The sequence below is a fragment of the Stegostoma tigrinum genome, chromosome 2 (assembly GCF_030684315.1).
Source record: "Stegostoma tigrinum isolate sSteTig4 chromosome 2, sSteTig4.hap1, whole genome shotgun sequence".
Taxonomy (NCBI): Eukaryota; Metazoa; Chordata; class Chondrichthyes; order Orectolobiformes; family Stegostomatidae; genus Stegostoma; species Stegostoma tigrinum.
The window spans coordinates 21,750,345-21,769,134 of NC_081355.1; the positions used below are offsets into that span (position 1 = coordinate 21,750,345).

Sequence of the window (18,790 nt, forward strand, 5' to 3'; positions counted from 1 at the left end):
AAATTATCAGGAGCCAAGTTGTCGCCTACAAGTGAAGCATATTAGTTCTTGAGTAACAGGTTGCAACTTTAGAACAGAAACTGGGTCCGTGTTTTCAATCAACTCTGAAGTTAGGTAAATTGGGGCATTGCACACATTTTAAAAAAAAATTGGTACAACTCTGGCCGTAGCATGGGTCGATTTATGGCATGCTATCCCAGTGGGTCATAATGAGCCACGCATTTAATAAAAACAATTCTAACAGTTCCAATGTTGAAGTACTCTAGTGGGACAGCCAAATTCAAAACCAAGGAGACCCTAATGGTTTGAAAAGCTCCTCAAAAAACAAAGTAGGTTTGCTATCTTAGACAAGACTTCTGAAATTGCAGCATTTGTTGCAAACAAAAGGCAAGAGTCTGCTGTAATTTAAGCTAGAGGGGCGATTTTATGAACCACAAACAGACAAGCAGTTCACATCTGCTTGAGAGTGGAACAGATTAACCACACAATGATGTCGATTGCAAGAAAACTTTTTTTGGGATGAAACAAGTATCTCAGGTTGCCAATTTCTAAGTTAGAACAGTTCAATGGGTGTTGTCAGTTTTACTGAGAACAATGTACTTTTAAAGATTCAGTTTAGAAGTTCCAGGAAGATGACAAATATTTTGGACATGTACACCATGTAAGCCAAGCACTATTTGTTTTATTTTGCTTCAATAAAATTACAGTTCCTGAATACAAGTTCCACAATTAGTTATAGCCAAAGAATAGGGTTTAACTGTGCCGTGTACTATGTTATACAGTGCCATCCATAAATTTGCAGGCTTCAGATTACAGATGTGCTCCACTTAAAGAATGCTGAGAATTCCAGAGTTGAGTAGTGTGAATTATGAGGATTTCCCTAGATTTTGGGGCAACGCCACCAGCAGTTTAGCAACAATGAAGCAATTCACAAATTTTAATGGCCCTTGCAGCTAAACAATACAACATTAACAGAATTAGCAAAATGGCAGAAGGTCAGTGCCATAACAGAACATTAGCCTCACCATAAATGATTAACCAGAGAGGCCCCAAAACATGCCAGAAAATAGCTTCCTGCACAGGATGCAATGTTTGCCATACCAGTTTCTACATTTTCATGTGATCAATTGGTTGGGGAAATGCTTTTGAAATATCATAAATATTGGCCCTTTCTTCTAAAGAAAGATTAATAATTCAAAATTGCAACTGGTTGTGGGAAGCTGGTTATCAGGAAGATTCCCAAGCCCAGTTGGAGCAAATTTTTATTCATTCAAGATTTCACACCACCACTCTTATGGCAATATCATCTCAAAAACAAAAAAACTATGATTTTTCCTCTTGTCAAGCATTATGTTAAATGGATCCTCATTTGCAAGAGATTTGCACTAACACCCTGATCCAATTTTTAAAATATATTCAGTTACATCAGTACAATATTGGTTACTGGAGGACTGATTAATCCAGGAGTGTAAATACAAATTCCATGAAGTGAAAATTTGAAAGATTAAATCCCTGCCTTGTCATTGACAAGTCACATCATGAAAGTTAATTACGTTTACACCTATCAACATGAGATACTTTTATCTGCTAGTATTTCAGTTGTGAAAGGATGCTTAGTTTGTAGTCATCCAGCTTTTTGTTAACTGTACTATTTGATACCTAATATTTTTCAGATAACCTTGTATTGTCTATTTACTCCTCCATAAAGATTCAGTAATTCATGCCAAAAATTCTTTTATAATGTCCTGTCCACTTACTTTTCCAGTAACACGTCCAGATTAGCTCCTTAATTGGTCCAGAGTCTGTACTCCCATTGAAAAATAGTTCTATTTTAATGGACGTGGATCCTTGCCATTAATAACATCAGTAAAGTAGCCCAGAATGAAAGAGACTGAAGATAACATATGATTCAGAGACACGATATTTATAACCGGGTTCATCATTAACTATTTGGAAGACGACTGCAAAGAGAGAAGTACTTGAGCAATTCACTAAAAGGCCACAACCAACCATGGACTCAATCACATTCCAGTGGTTAAAGGTAAGGGAAAATATGAGGGGGGAAATGATGTGTTAAGATAGAAAAGAACAATTTGTCTGTGTAAATAAAGGCAGAAAATTAAATATTAAATAGAAATTCTTCAGCCTTCACAGCAACAGATCTGTAGACCAGGCTACAAGGAAAAAAAAATTGGCTCAACTGTTAACTTCTTTTGTTGTACAAATTTATATATAAACAGGATACCCAAGTAAGAATTGATTAGGGTTAGACACAATGCAGGCATGGAATATAGTTCCAAAATCTCAGGACAGTTGGCTACACTGAGTGAGTAGAGTTGAGGTGCAGGGTTAGGGTCATTCTCTTATGCTCAACGTACCCAAAGAGAAAGGAGATGTTGTTAGAACAGCCGGTTTAATGGACTGGGCAAAGAACATGACTTGAACGCACACATGATCCACTCAATTGTTTCTGTATCAGTATTTTGGGTTGTCAGTTTGTTATGCCAAAGATTTATTCAGTTCACAAAATCAAGAGAGATCATCCGTGCGTAAATCCCTCAAATTTGTGTCACTGTTTTACAGCTGTTCATTTCAGAAGAGACCTTTGATCGAAAAACTTTACATATTAAGGGAACAACGATAGCAATGTTTGAATAATTTATTTCCAGCATGTTTAGTGTTAAGCATATTAAAGTACAGTATCCTTTTGTTCACCTATCCAAAATCCCTTTCATATCTATTAAAAACAAATAAGCACATTTGGTTTACACATTCAGTCTAAATGCACAAAAGTAATACTTTTAAACCAATCTAAAAGGAGAGAGAACCAAGTTCTGTAACACTATTATCATTTATTTTATCTAATTTCAAAAGGTGAGGCTAGTGAATGCTAGAGAATTCTGTCTGTGTAATTTGTTTTTAAACCATTTTTAAATCCAGACTGCTAGGTCAACAAAAGCATTGAGGTATCTATAAATTAAGTGCTGCAGGTTGTAACAAAGCATTACATCAATAAAGTAATTTTTTTTTATAAACTACCAAAATTAAAATAATACCTCCTGTGTCAACCAGCCATGCATTTAAAAGAAAGCGGCAATTCGATGGCTGTTAACAGGATGCTTGCTCCCTCCTTCAGGATCAACAAAATTAGACATGCACGTGACATATTAAAACAGTGGGTGCTGTTCACACAAAGTACAGACCAAACTTTTACTTTGATTATCTGTACAGTATATATACTGTAGAATAGAATATTTACATTTACACTCATCTATGACCTTAACTTACCCTAGTCAATAAAAGTAACAGACTCTCCAATCACAAGGAATGTTCCAATCTGCTTCAAATTAGCATCTCAGTAGAAGGCATTTTAAAACACCAAGATTTTCTGCAACCTCAAATGTCCTATGATTACACAAGGCATTCCATTTTACAGTATACAGACAGATATAATACAAGAGATCCACAGGCCAGGTACAGTACAATTTACCACTTACAACATTTTGAATAAGCAACCCATTATTCAATGAGTATTACATTTTTTTAAAAAATCCTTCCAGAAACACATGACTAATTGCACCCCCAATTCCCCCAACTAAAAGCAAGTTTACAGCTCCTTCTAGTAACGCACATTAACAGAGAACCAAAATCTGTGCTTTTCTGATCTACATCTGGGAATGTTATAGCTGGAAATATTTTGTCTAAGATGCATAGAAGTAATCAGTAAAGTAGCCAACAGACTGTAGTGCATTAAAAGCCAAGCAATAAATTAATGCAGTACAGTAAACAGTACCCGCAGTACATATAGCAGTAGCAGAAAACGGTATTCAATGCCCTCAAGCATCTACACAATAGCACATTCCTTTGATTTTACAATGTAACAAGTTGATGCAAGCAGATGTCCGTTTTAATTCAGTGTTGCATTTTAATTAGTTTCTTCAAGGATATTTTGAGTGAAATAATCACTAAAACTACCTGATAGAACTTATAAAGTAAAATCTGCACTAAAAACAGACTCATCACAAAGGTTGCTTAGGAACAAGTTTAAATACTTGGACAACTTCAGTTAAATACCCACAATCAATATTCTTTAAAAATATTTAATAAAGCTAGGTATTTGAAAATGAAATGACACCAGCATAAATGGAAAGCTATGTAAACAGGGTTAGATGAACAGTTGAGTAGAAGGCAGCCATTATGGGGCAAAGACATCAGCACAAGACAGTTAAGCTGAATGGCCTGTTCCTGTGCTCTAACATCTGTGATTTTACTGATCAATCTAATATGAAGTTTTCCAGTGAACAATTCTTAAAACAATGAAAATATTTTAATAGGTCAATCACTGAGGTATGGCTCAAAACCTAGTTTAATTGAAATTCTGATTGCATCAATTTAATTTTAAACCATCCTTTAAGAAAAGGTCTAACTTAAAAACAATCAGAAATTAATACAGCTTTACATATTCAATATAGGCCAATCCAAATAATGGATACTCCCTTCAGAAAGAAAACACTTTTAATATATATACATAGCCTGATAAACTTGCACACCTCCTTACAGTTTGACAAAATGATGAAGTTAAATGACAGAACAAACTAGATAATATTTAGGAATATTGTTTCAAACTTGATACAAATAAAGACTATTCAGACTGCTGAATGGGAATACAGAACATGGGTCATCATCAATAAAATAAAGACTTCATACAAACTGATTTTTCTCTGCACATTTACTGCTGACTGACACTCATATGCTGACTGTCTGCTTCAGGCTCCTCCTCTTCAACATCCGCATTGTAATCTTCAAAAGCATCATCATCTACATCGGGAAGACCCAGTAACTAAATGCACAAAATGCTGAGTTAGTGCAATTATCAAAATCAAAATGAATGAAATAGAAAATTCAACTAAAGTTGAACCTGCCCCACCTCCAAACGTACAATTTAAAAAGCAGTAGGAAGGAACATTACTAACTCTTATAAAACATAGAAGTTATCAAATACAGCAACCCATAAAAGCATGCATACACGAGTCTTGCACATGCCTGTAGAATGGTGTCTTAAATTCAGAATCATGGAATGTGAAATTTATTTTAGTTATGCAAAACAATCTTTCAAGTCAGAGCAATTTTCCCCACAAGGCATGTCAGTGAGAAGGAACAGCTCCAGTTAGGCACCTGGTTTCAGTGCCAGTAAGAGTCAGCTATAACTATAGCAACTTGCATCATAATTGCTAAGTTTTATTACTAAGTGTCAGCGCTGCAAACAAAGTATGCAGACTGTGCAGCTATCATTAAATAAAAGGCGAACCTTAATGCTCTGCGGTTAACCCATTACCCTGCCAAACACGTCCTTACGCTGAACCAACTATTCCACAGCACAAATGCTGATTTAGAGCAAAAACACTGATATTATCTTGCTGCTAAGTAATAATTTTGATCACCACATTTAGCCTCAGGCCAGAACTGTCTTGAACCACATGGTAAACCCTCAAAGAGTGTATTTCAAACTGTAGAACTTAAGCACTGTATTAGCAATATAGTGTGGATAAATCCTTCACCCTTTCAGGAAATGGCTTGCCAATTACATTGCACTATTAGGGAGTTATAATAAATCAACTTGAGATTTAACGACATGTAACAAACTTCCATCACAGGAGATCAAATGCCAAAACTTAATTTTTTCTTTTGAAAAAAAATGCAAAAATCATGCAAATTGGAGAAGGGGAGGGGGCAAGTATGAAGGTCTGTGTGAGAAGTAAGTTAAGCAAAGTTCCAGTACTTATATGTTGAGTCTCTAGTGGAGATCAACTTGTTCAGCTCTGTTAGGCAAGAGTGAAACTGGGGTTTCCCCTCAGTTCACTGCAATGAGCAAACAAGGGAAAAAGAAAACAAATTGCAGGCAAAGCTCAGCAGTATCTCTGAAGAGATAGCAGAGTCAATATTTCAGATCTAGCGATCCTTCTTCAGGACTGGGAATTGTGATATTTGTTTTGATACAATAATTTTTGATAAACTAAAAATATGTACACTAACTGCAAAACAAGATTTGTCCATAACTGAAAAGTCAACCTTCAGCCTAAGTACATTTTCAAACTATTTCTGTTTTACAAATCTTAACTCAGCACTTAATTCTTTCATGTAGTACTGACGTTTATTGTTCAGTTAAAAATCCCTAATTTTACAAAATGAGACTAAATATTTCGGCAAACACAGTTCTTGAAGACAGTGGTGAGTATACAATGAAACATATCTTTTGTACAATGCAATTTGACCTGTAATCATTCTCATCAACCTACTTTAATCAGTTGGGTGTGTCACATTACATTCCAGTTACATTCTGTGCCACTATTGTGCAAATTATGAAGTATCATATCAGGTTTTAACATTGCAAGCATTCACACTCCTTACTTCCAATTCTAAAGCACATGGTGTTCTTTTGACACAATAAACCACATTTGATTAAACTGGCACTTGATTAATACTACATTTTTTTTTCCCCTTTCTTTCTCCACTTCTTTCGTGTGTTGCAGTTACATAGCCAGTTATAGAGTCATACAGCATGGAACCAGACCCTTCAGTCCAACAAGTCCACGCTGATCATGTTCCTAAACTAAAAATGCCTGCATTCAGGCCATACACCTCCAAACCTTTCCTATTCATATTCTTATCTAAATGTCTTTTAAATGTTGTAACTGTACTGACATCCACCACCTCCTCTGGCAGCTCATTCCACCCATGAACCACACTGTCAAAAAGTTACCCCTAGTATTCTTTTTAAATCTTTCTTCGCTCACTTTAAAAATATGCTCCTAGTTTTGAACTCTTCCCAGCCTCTCAAAAAGACCCTTGTTATTCACCTTATCTACGTCCTTAATGATTTTATAAACCTCTAAAGGTCACCCCAAACCTCCAGTGAAAAAAGTCCCAGTCTATTCAGCCTATTTTTATAACTCAAACCCTCTATTCCCAGCAACATCCCACTAAATCATTTCTGAATCTTCTCCAATTTAATAACATCCTTCCAGAGCAACCAGAACTGCACACAGTACCTCTGAAGAGGCCTCACCAACTTCCTATGCAGCCTCATCAGGACATCCCAACTCCTTTACTTAAACATCTGGGCAATGAAGGCAATCATGCTAAGTGCCTTCTTAACCACTCTGTCCAACTGTGACATAAATTTCAAAGAATTATGTGTCTGAACCCCTAGGTCTTTGTTCTACAACACTACCCAGAGCTCCACCATTAATTGTATAAGTCTTGCCCTTGTGTGTTAATGAAGCTAATAATTCAGAATTGAGCCTAACTTTCTACCATCTTGTGTGTTTTCAGTTATTGAGGTATGCAACTCTCTCACACCCAACTAAAAACTTTCAATCTATTCCTTTTCCATAGGAGCACAAGCAAATCCCAATTAATGCCCACTACTTGAATATAATTAAACATAATTAACAGCCATTAGAACTCATGTCACAATGGTAGTGTCCAGGTTCAAATTCCACCTGCCTTGGAGGTTTTTCATTTAACGTGTCTAAAGTAGTTGATTAATTTTCTTTTTAAAGAATTAGTCACTTCATCTGTTCTCATTTCTCCACCCCGCCACAATTTCTGGTAAATGGTACAGCATTTACTAAAATACTTTTGTCAAAAGTTTTCTCATAGTTTGCACGTGGGAAATCATGTTTCACTAACTTGATTGAGTTTTGTGAAGATCTAACAAGACGATGACTAATGAGGACAGAGCAGTGGATATGATCAAGATGGATGTCAGTAAAGTGTGAGACAAATCTCCTCATGGAAAACCAGTTAGCAAGGTTAGATCATGTGGAACATAGGCAGAACTAGCCATTTGGATATAGAACTGGCTCGAAGGTAGAAGGCAGAGGGTGGTGGCGGTGGAGGGTTGCTTTTCAGACTGCAGGCCCGTGACCAATGGTGTGCCACAAGATTCCACAAGGACCCATGCTGGGTCCACTGCTTTTCATCATTTATATAAATGATTTGAATGTGCACACAGTGGGTATGGTTAGTAAGATTACAGATAACACCAAAACTGGAGGTGTAGTGGACAGCAAAGAAAATTATCACAGAGTACAAGAGGATGTTGATAAGATGGGGCAAAGGATCAAGGTGTGGCAGATGAAGTTTAATTTAGATAAATGTGGGGAGTTGCATTTTGGAGAGGCAAATCAGGACAGGGCTTATACACTTAATGGCAAGGTCCTGGGATGTGTTGCTGAACAAACAAACCTTCAAGTGCAGATTCAAGTTCCTTGGAAGTGGAGTCACAGGCAGACAGGATAGTGAATGCAGTGCTTGGTACGCTTACCTTTACTGGTCAGTGCATTGCATAAAGGAGTTGGGAGGTCACGTTACAGTTGTACAAGACATTGGTTCGGCCACTTTCGGAATATCACGTGCAATTCTGGTCTCTCTGCTATAGGGAGGGGTTCCAGAAAAGGGATACGAGGACGTTGCCAGAGTTGGAGGTTTGCGCGATAGGGAGAGGCTGAATAGGCTGCAGCTATTTTCCCCTAGAGTGTTGCAGGCTGGGGGGGGGGGGTGGCCTCATAGTGGTTTATAAAATCATGAAGAGCATGGATAGGATGAATAGCCAAGGCCTTTTCAACAGGCTAGGCAAGTCCAAAGCTAGGAGGCATAGACTTAAGGTGAGAAGGAAAAGGTTCAAAAGGGACCTGAAGGGCAACTTTTTCCACGCAGAGGATGGTGGGTGTATGGAATGACCTGCGAGAGGAACGGTGGACGCTGGTGTAATAACAACATTTAAAAGGCATTTGGATGGCTACATGAATAGGAAGGGTTCTAGAAGGATGAGAGTCAGATGCTGACAAATTGGACTAGATTAATTTAGGATAGCTGGACGGCATGAACAAGTTGGACGAAAGGGTCTGTTTCCGTGCTGTATGACTCTATACAGCCCAACATATTGACTATCTTCCACTTATGCTAAAGTCTTTTATTTTTGAGTAAAGGGTTATGCTCGACAGTTTCTCATTCAATTCTTCACCTGAAATCTGACAGCAGAATCTCCTGAACCAGGTTCCTAATACGCAAGGCAACTGATAACGGTTCTGCAACTCACTCAAAACAACACATTGATATAGTGCCTTTAATATATTAAAATGCCTCAAGATACCTCATGGGAGTGTTAAAATTAAATCTGATATTAGGGCAGATGATCTAATGCTCGAACATAAAGGTAGGTTTCAAGCAAAATCCATGTGAACGAAAGAGAGGCAGGCAGAGTAAGGCAAAGTTATGCAGCCAGAAAAAAAGGTGCCCTATGTAATGATGAGCCAAGGTGTATGATTAGATGTACATCTTGGAACCAGATTCAACAGCAAACAGTCTGGATCAGCCACAAGGAGTAGCCAGTGGAGATTGAAATCAGCAGCTCGGGCCCAAAGTCATATGACTGCATTATGTAATTGAAAAAAATTTCTGCACATGCAGTTCTGAATACTGGACAAACAATCTGATAACTTACCAACAACGGAAGAACTGAGAGAGAAGCTTTGAAGAGGAACTGGTTATTGTCAACCCACATGTTAAAACTGATGCTGTGCTTCCAGATGATGTCACCCAGGAACAGCATTGAATAAGAATTAGAAAGAGGCCAAAAGGTCATGGTTCAAGTCAGAGAATATTACTTACAGGCAATTCTCTGACTATAAATATATCAACAAGATTGCAACTAGACAACCAACTCAAGTCCACATTGGAGGAGAGGTAGAAGGGGAAAACGCTGTGATCAGCTGCGTCAGGTTTTGCAGATGGATCAAGGAGGATGAGGCGAGATAACATCTTGTGTAGGTATAACAACAAGAAGCTATCTAAGAGGCATTTTAGTACCGTGACATTTAGGTACTATCGCATATTGCTTGGAAATTTTTTACTGCAACGAAGGCTTTGTTTAGCCTACTAAATGCAAACATGCTCACTGCATTGCTGACGTAACCGCTGACAATTTAAGGATCTATTCTGATTAAAGCTTATTAAAGTCAGGACTGTGACAGTACCTATTGTCATGATGCAGTTGGTCTTAGGCAATGTCTTCAGGTTGGATTCCTCCTTCCATTCTTGTATAAGTTTTTCAGTGAACACTAAATTCTTTTCCTTTGCATGGATAGTTGACTAGTTAGCAAATGCTGCAAATTTTACTTTGAAACCAGCTTCATACTTTCTTTTGCAGGATTCATTTCTGTTTTATTATGTGCATTTTGCTGTGACATTGTATGTGTGCTGTTGTGAGCACAACCTCCTAGCAATAACATATTGTCTGCTTAAGGATATAATCCCAAACATGCATTTTCGATGTGAAAAACTAGTACTGACTCTAAACATAGCACCAAAGAGATATTTACCAGATGAAACATGGGTAACTATTCAGCCATCTAAATAGACATATAGGCCCAAACGCGCATTTTGGTGCCAAAGATATTTTATACATCAATATCTTTTAAATGTGAAGTCTTTTGCAAGAAAATTACATGCATGTACTGTAATGGCTGATCCTTTGGAGGTTTCACAACAATTATGTCATGTCAGCTAATTTCCCTTGCTCAAACAATAAATGACGATCAGAACTCAACATTTCAAAGAAGAATTTGGAGATTTCCTGATCTATGTTGAATTGCTCTAAAAGCTATTGTATTGTGGTTTAAAAACTACTACAAAAAGAACACTATTTATGCTGTTTATGGCAAGGCACAAATGGTTATTGCTCAATTACCTACGGCAATCACACCAATTTTATATAAAAGAGATGAGAAAACCTTCAACAACTTTACATTTGAAGTAAAGTCATAACTGTGACATACTAAAGGACATGTTTCTCCCTCCTCTTTGAAAACTGACAACTCTTCCAGTCCTCCAACAAACAGGAAGAGAGGAACAGCAAGAAGCCAGAAGACAAGAGCAGCAGTTGGGAAATATAGATGAGGTTTAATAGTGCTAGGAAACAGAACAGTTTTCATTTCAGGCTCTAATATTATCGTCAATCACTACTTTGCCCAACAACACATTTCAGTTTCAAACTTTCCTTGCATACTACAACCAATGCATATATTTTCATTTCCAAAACTAATTGTAATATTTTGAGAGATTAATCTTTAAATGTTATAGCCAGCCATGCATCGGCCTCACATTCATATGGAAAGCACAGACTTTACAATGCCCAAAATGCTTGTTTCTTCTTCCATAAATGCTGCCTGATGTGCTGGTTATTGCCAGCATTTCTCATTTCTCTTTCAGGTTTTAGCAACTGTATAATTTTGATTTTATAGGTACTTCATTGATTCTAGCCAAATCGATTTCCCATGTGCCTTACGAAGCTACATTGGATTTGCATCAAATCCAGACAATGTAAGTAAAGGGCTGCTGTGTAAATCCGCTGCAGCACCCCAAAAGTAACAGTTTAACAATTATAGTGAAAAATAACCATAGTAAGTATCATTTCAATAATGAATAATTGATGATAAACCCAAGGAAGGAGATGAAGAGACACTTAGCCTAAAACAGATTCCTTTTAAACAAATTGTCAAGGCACAGAGCTAAAAACTCTATTTCCATCAACACACAGCTTAAGTAAAAGATAAACAAACAAGACAGTATTTTGTTCAAATAGTTAATTCTAGATTTTCTTTTAAAATAGCAAATTGGGCACTTACAGGTTTAAATGACTTAAAGACTTTTTCCAGTACTTCAGAGAGAGTCTTCTTTCCACAGGATAAGATGTATTCTTGTACCAATTGTAGGAATGGTAGGCAGTCTTCACTTTCACTCCACACATGCTGAACAGACAAAGATAAGGGGATAGGGGGAAGCATGCATTAAATAAAAACAGCTCAACAGTTTAACAATATAAACTATGCACAATTAGAGATGACATGGTGTAGAGCTGGATGAACACAGCAGGCCAAGCAGCATCAGAGGAGCAGGAAAGCTGATGTTTCGACTCTGGACCCTTCTTCAGAAGATTTCTGAAGGGTCTAGACCCAAAACGTCAGCTTTCCTGCTCCTCTGATGCTGCTTGGCCTGCTCTGTTCGTCCAGCTCTACACCTTGTTATCGCAGATTCTTCAGCATCGGCAGCTCCTATTATCTCACATGTACAATTGTGTTTTTTTTAAAAATCAGTTGGCCATGCAAGATTAATGTATCATGAATAATCTCATGAAATTGCCAGAATTGAACTGGATTAGCCTGGAAACAGTGACAAGGGCAGGTCAGATTCCAGGAATACTGCAGTGAGCAACTCACCTCCTGAATTTTCAAAACCTGTCCATCATCTGAAAAACACAAGCCAGCAGTGGGGAGGAATACGCTTCATTCACCTGAATGAGTGCAGCTCCAACACAAGAAGCTCCAAAGCAACCAACACAACGCAGTCCATTTGATTTGTGCATCCACTAACATCTACTCCCTCTATCACTGACACTCAGTAGCAGCAGCATGTACCAAACACAAGATGCACTGCAAAAATTCAAAGATCCTTAGACAGCATGTTCCCAATCCATGGCCATTACCATCTAGAAGGACAAGGGCAACAGATACATGGCAACACCAGAAGGTGCAATTCCCCTCTAAACCACCCACCACCTTGATTTGGAAATATACCGCCACTCCTTTAGAGTTTTTAGGGCAAAATCCCAGAACTCCCTTCCGAACAGCACTGTAGATCTGCAGCATATGAATCACAGTGGTTCAAGAAGACAGCTCATCATTACCTTCAAGGGCAAGTAGGGACGGACAATAAATGCTAGCACAACCAACGGTGCTCAAGTCCTACGACTGAATAAAATCATGTCCAAATCTATTGGTATCTGATGGTATGAATTTGTTATATGCTATTTATATACTCTGCGGTTTATTTTTTAAACTTCAAAGTGCACTGCTTTTAAGCTTTGGGCCCCAGATTACCAATGAAATTCTTGTTTTAAGTATACTTATCTGTGATTAATCCAGTGTGATTGATACAAGTTTTAAAGAAATGATGGCAGATCTTTTGTTGCAGAATTCATAATAATCAGAGGATGCACGTTTTAATAAGGGCAGGAATTTTTAAACTATGGGATGTACAATGCATTATTTTGTGTGCATCCAAACAAGAGTTATAGCCTGGAGCCATCCAAGTGTGTCTCAGTAACCTACTAATGCGATAAGGTTTGGAAATGTTAGAGGTTTACTATGATTTTATCACATAAGTGTTTGGCTTATTCAAAGTTTTAATGTATTACTCCCACTAAGTGCTAAATTTTCAAAGAAACCATCCATTAATACCAGTGAAATCAGAGTTTTGTACATGAATTCCTGTCTCCATCATTACACTACACCAACAACAGATATATTGAGATAGTACACGTGCAGTGGTCTAACAAGCAATGGTGTCAAACACAGCCTTATTTTATTGCTGAAGTGCACTGTATGTCACTTAAAAGAAAAAAAAGCTTGATCTTGTGGAAATAAATTTAATTTAGTACAAACCATCTAAACAGAGTTCAGATTTCAAGAGAGACAGTGAATACTATTAATAAGAGGTTTTTGCCATTTAAAATCATGGTCCAGTAAGGTACCTTTGCTCTGTGGTATAGTTTCTTTTCTTCGGTCTCTCTTCTCTTCCTCCCAAAATCATGATGCATCTTACACAAGCAACAGCAGAAATCAGATTATTTTAAGCCTACTCTTTCAGCTGCTGAGAGGGGTTGCAAAGGCAAGATGAATGCACAAGTCTTTCAAGCCATGGTAGATAAAATGTACTGTAAGAGCATCAATATACTGACCTTGTTATCTGGAAACACATATTTGTAACAAGATAGATGAATTGATAACACACTAAAAATGAGCATGGTGTGATTGCAACCACGTCCCTGGACAAGTGGCCAGAGCTGGGGTGTGCATTTTCAAGGATATTTGGCATTTTACAAATGACAAGAAAGAAAGAAAATAGTTTGAGACCTGTCAATCAAGGATGACAATAGTACAAAAGGACATGGTTCAGAGGACCAAAACACAAAAACAGTTTGAGTCAAAGTAGGAAATAGCAAGTGAAAGTAACCGGTGAGAGTGGCTTATAGTCCAGGTGAAGTTGCTACACTATAAAGCAGAATAAATATTGGAGCTTACAAGAAAAGTTTTACTCTAAACTTGGGAGATTTCAACTTTTATATATACAGTCATTCCTCTGCATCTGCATGGGCACCGAACCGGAGAGGGTCCACGAATAATGAAATTCGTGAGTGGGGAGAGTGTTCAAAATAGGTCAACAAAAAGTCAAAAAATCAGGTGTACATGATTTTTGCTGCTACTTATTTTTTGGTGTGGATAGGCAAACTTGTGATTTTACGGATAGAAAGGATTTACTGTAGATCTGGCAAAGTGATAGATGAGTTCATATTGCATTTGGACAGTTCCTTAAACCATGTTCTGAAAGCAAAGAACTGGCTATTTTATGCTTAGTAACATGTAATGAGAAAAGATTTATTAATTAATTACCTCAGGGCAAAAGGGTTCTCTAAATAATGAATGACCAGAACATAATAGATTTTCACATTCAGTTCAAGGCAGTGAAACTTGCATCATAAACTAGTATTGTACCTTAAACCTAAAAGGAGAGTGGGCAAAGAGGTGGCAGATGGAGTACAGCGTGGGAAAGTATGAGGTCATGCACTTTGGTAAGAATAAAAGCATGGACTATTGTCTAAATGGGGAGGAAATTCAGAAGCCTGAAATGCAAAGGGACTTGGGTGTTCTTGTCCAGGATTCTTTCAAGGTAAACTTGCAGGTTGAGTCAATAGTCAGGAAGGCAAATGCAATTGGTAGCATTTATTTTGAGAGGACTTGAATATAAAAGCAGGGATGTACTACTGAGGCTTTATAAGGCTCTGGTCAGGCTTCATTTGGTGTATTGTGTGCAGTTTTGGGCCCCATATCTCAGGATGGATGCACTGGCCCTGGAGCAGTTTCAGAGGAGGTTCACGAGAACAGTCCCAGAAATGGAAAGTTTAAGGACTCTGGGACTATATTCATTGGAATTTAGAAGGAATACTAAATGGCCCGGACAGAGTGGATGTTGGGAAGATGCTTCCATTGGTAGGAGACACTATGACCCGAGGGCACAGCCTTAGAGTAAAGGGAAGACCTTTTAGAACGGAGATAAGGAGAAACTTCTTTAGCCAGACAGTGATGAATCTATGGAATTCATTGTCACAGAAGGAGATGGAGGCCAGGTCATTGCGTACATTTAAGATTGAGATAGATAGGTACTTGATTATCAAGGGGATCAAAGGTTACGGAGTAAAAAGGTTGAGGAACTTATCAGCCATCGGAGGGCACTGTGGCTCAGTGGTTAGCACTGCTGCCTCACAGTACAAGGTTCTTGGGTTCAATTCTACCTTGGGCAACTGTCTTTATGGTATTTGCACATTGTCTGCGTGGGATGCCTCCGGGTGTTGTTTCCTCCCACAGTCACAAAGATGTGCAGATTATGTAGACTGGTCATGCTAAATTGCCTATAGTGTGCAGGGATGAGTAGATTAGATGGGTTTAGGGGGATAGGTCTGGGTGGGATGCTCGGAAGGTCACTGTGGACTTGTTGGGCTGAAGGGCCTGTTTCCAAACTGTAGGGATTCTAATCTGTGACTGAATGGCGGAGCAGACTCAATGGATCAAATGGTCGAATTTCAGCTCCTCTGTCTTATGGTCTCACAAAAAAAGGTATAAAGGCAGTTGGATGCTGACTGGGAAAATAGTTTAAAAGGCAAGATGATAGAAAAGCAGTGGCTGACTTTTAAGATGATGTTTCATAACTCTTTAAAAATAAAGAAATACACATGAGAAATGAGTTCATGAGAAGAATGCACTATCGCTGGCGAACTCCGGCCTATGGATGGTATTAAATCAAAAGATGTTCAATGCTGTAAAAATTACTTGTGGACCAGAAGATTTGGAAGGTTTTAAGAAACCAGCAAAGGACAATTTAAAAAAAGGAACAACACTATGAAAGTTAGGGTGGGAACCCAAACTAGGTTGTGTGCTCAGGAGGTAGCAATGACTGATCAGGTTCACTGCTCTTCTCTTCACTACCATCACTACTCATTAGTCAGTCACCACAGTTTTCAAGCTTTGGAATGGGGTTAGTGGGAAATAGTTTGAGAAGAGGCTGCAGAGATGATGGATGGATTGGTTACAATCTTCCAGGATTCCAGAGAATTTTGTAAATGTCTCAGCAGATTAAAAATCCTTAAATATGACACCACTGTTCAAGAAAGGAGGGCAACAAAAAGCCAATTGTAGGCCAATTAGTTTAACAACTGCCATAAGGCAGTAGAACGTTTAGAAAAAATACAATCTGGTAGAGCCAATAATGGTTAACAGAGGGGAAAATTATGTTTTGACTGATTTATTACATTGCTTGGAGGATGTAACAAATAGAGTGGGTAAAGATTAATTAATAGATGTAGTGTATTTAAATTTTGAATAGCATTTGAGAAGGAGCCACATAAAGACAAGCTCATAGTTTGAGGGGGGTGATATATTAACCAGGACAGAAGGTTAGTTAACTAACAGGAAGCAGAATGGAGATAAATGAACCATATATTGGCAAACTAACTTGGGGAGTGTCAGAGTAATCAGTGCTGGGGCCTCAGCGATCTCTGATCTTTTAAAGGCCTGGTTGAAAGGACTGACTATAATGTAGCGAAATTTGCTGCTGATACAAAGTAAAAAGGCAAGTTATGGGGAGTGCGCAAAGGGATACAGATGGGAAAACTGGGTAAACAATTTGATAGATTCGATTAGATTCCCTACAGTGTGGAAACTGGCCCTTTGGCCCAACAAGTCCACACTGTCCCTTGGAGCATCCCAACCAGACCATCCCCCTATAACCCACACACCCCTGAACACTATGGGCAATAATACAATGGCCAATCCACCTAGTCTGCACATCTTTGGACTGTGGGGAAAAAAACCAAAGCACCCGGAAGAAACCCATGGAATATAATGCCAGAAAATGTGCAATTGGAGACAGATTGCAGAAGTTTGTATTACTGAGGAATCCGGTGTCCTTATTAGAAAATGGAATGCTGTGTTTTTTTTAATGCTTCATTCTCCTTGTAATAAAAGGGAAGGTATGTTATAATGATACAGGGCACTGGTGAGACTACACTTCGGAGTACTGCGCAATTTTGGTATCCCTATTTAAAAGGAGGATATAATTGCATTGGAATGCTGTGATTATTAGGACAGGAGTCATCTCATGATGAAAAGTTGGGCCGAAACTTACTGAAGTTTAACAGAATTAGAAACTAGCTATTGGCAGGATGCAAGATTCTGAAAAGGGTTGACAGAATAAATGCTGAGATGTTGTTTCCTCTCTTATGGGAATACAGAACTGGGGGACACAAAGGGGTCTGTCCTAAGTCAAAGATGGAATACTTTCTTCTCTCAAAAGGGTCATTAAATCTTGGAGTTATCTTCCACATGAATGAGTGGATGCTGGGTAACTGAATATATTTAAAAGGAAGAGCTAGATAGATTTTTGAAGGGACAGCTTGAAGGGTCATGCAGCATAGCAAAGTGGAGTTAAAGCCACCATCAGATCAGTCATGGTTGAATGGTCAAGTCGGATGGAAGAGCTGAATGGACTGCTTCTGCTCTTATTTTGCTTTAAAATTATAACCTAGAAGATCCCATGACCCATTCTTAAACAATCATAACATCTAAATTTACTTCAGAAAGTAAATATTGAACAAACAACACACCCAGGTTAGACTTAAATTCAGTGACCATTTTCAAAAATTTAGAAAGGAGACTCAAGCGATGTTAATCTCAAACAGTTAACTAAGTGCAAGTATTATTTTGCAGAATTATTTGGAAATTGGTAAATTGTGACATTTTCGAAACTCAGATATTTTACCAGCTTCAAAGTTACCCACTATATCCGTACAAAAAATGAAACTTTGGATGAAAACTCCTGAACTGATATGAACATATATTTTTCCCCATTCTTTAAACCCAGAAACGAGTTATGTTTGGGTAGTGTTTAAGTAGTACTAAACAGCCATCCAGTAGCTCCAAGTAGGAATTCTTTGTACAATCAGAAAGCTCGTGAAGTAATTTACTGCAGTAATGAGCTTGTTCTTTCGCTCAGATGTTACAGATTTCTAGCAAGGATCATGTTGAGATCACAATCATGCACATGGTATCTTTTATTCCTTATTCAGTAGGAAGTTAGCTCAGATGGCTGGATAGCTGGTTTGCAATGCAGCGTGATACCAACATCATCAAGGTTCAATTCCTGTACCAGCTGAAGTTACTTTCACCTCTCACCATCAGACATCTGAGACAGTAACCCTGTGGTTCTCTGGTCAATGGCAACTTTTTGCCGGTACAGACACAATGGGCCAAATGGTCTCCTTCTGTACTGAAAAATTCTATGAAATTCAATTATTATACTCTTCCACCCAAACACTATACTAACTAACATCTATATCACTTGAGATGTGAGATGTGTTTGGTACACTTTACGTACAGTATGTTAGGCAAATGAATCAGTTTGCAGCTTCAATGAAATTCTTGGCATTTAAAAATTGATCATGTTTCAGATCTGAAGAGTGTGCCAAGCACACAAAATTTAATACTAAAATGGATGCAAACCAGGCAGAAACAAATCAGTCACTTTGTACATCCTACCCAACTCTCCTTTCTACTGTCTCCCTTGATCTGATCAGCCACATTATACTGAAAATGTTACGTTATTTTGGGTCAGAGAA

The 18,790-nt window shown here is 38.1% G+C and overlaps 1 protein-coding gene across 1 annotated transcript in view; it reads right to left on the bottom strand.

Moving 5' to 3' along the window:
* Positions 1-2,644: 2,644 nt before the first annotated feature.
* The window catches only part of mturn (maturin, neural progenitor differentiation regulator homolog (Xenopus)), a 37,401-nt gene continuing 21,255 nt past the window's right edge, over positions 2,645-18,790 (bottom strand). The window contains exons 2-3 of the mRNA XM_059652790.1: positions 11,691-11,813; positions 2,645-4,840 (exon numbers count right to left, since the gene is read on the bottom strand). Coding sequence (XP_059508773.1) covers positions 4,730-4,840; positions 11,691-11,813 — 234 coding nt within the window. The 3' untranslated portion in view covers positions 2,645-4,729. The remainder of the gene's footprint in view (positions 4,841-11,690; positions 11,814-18,790) is intronic.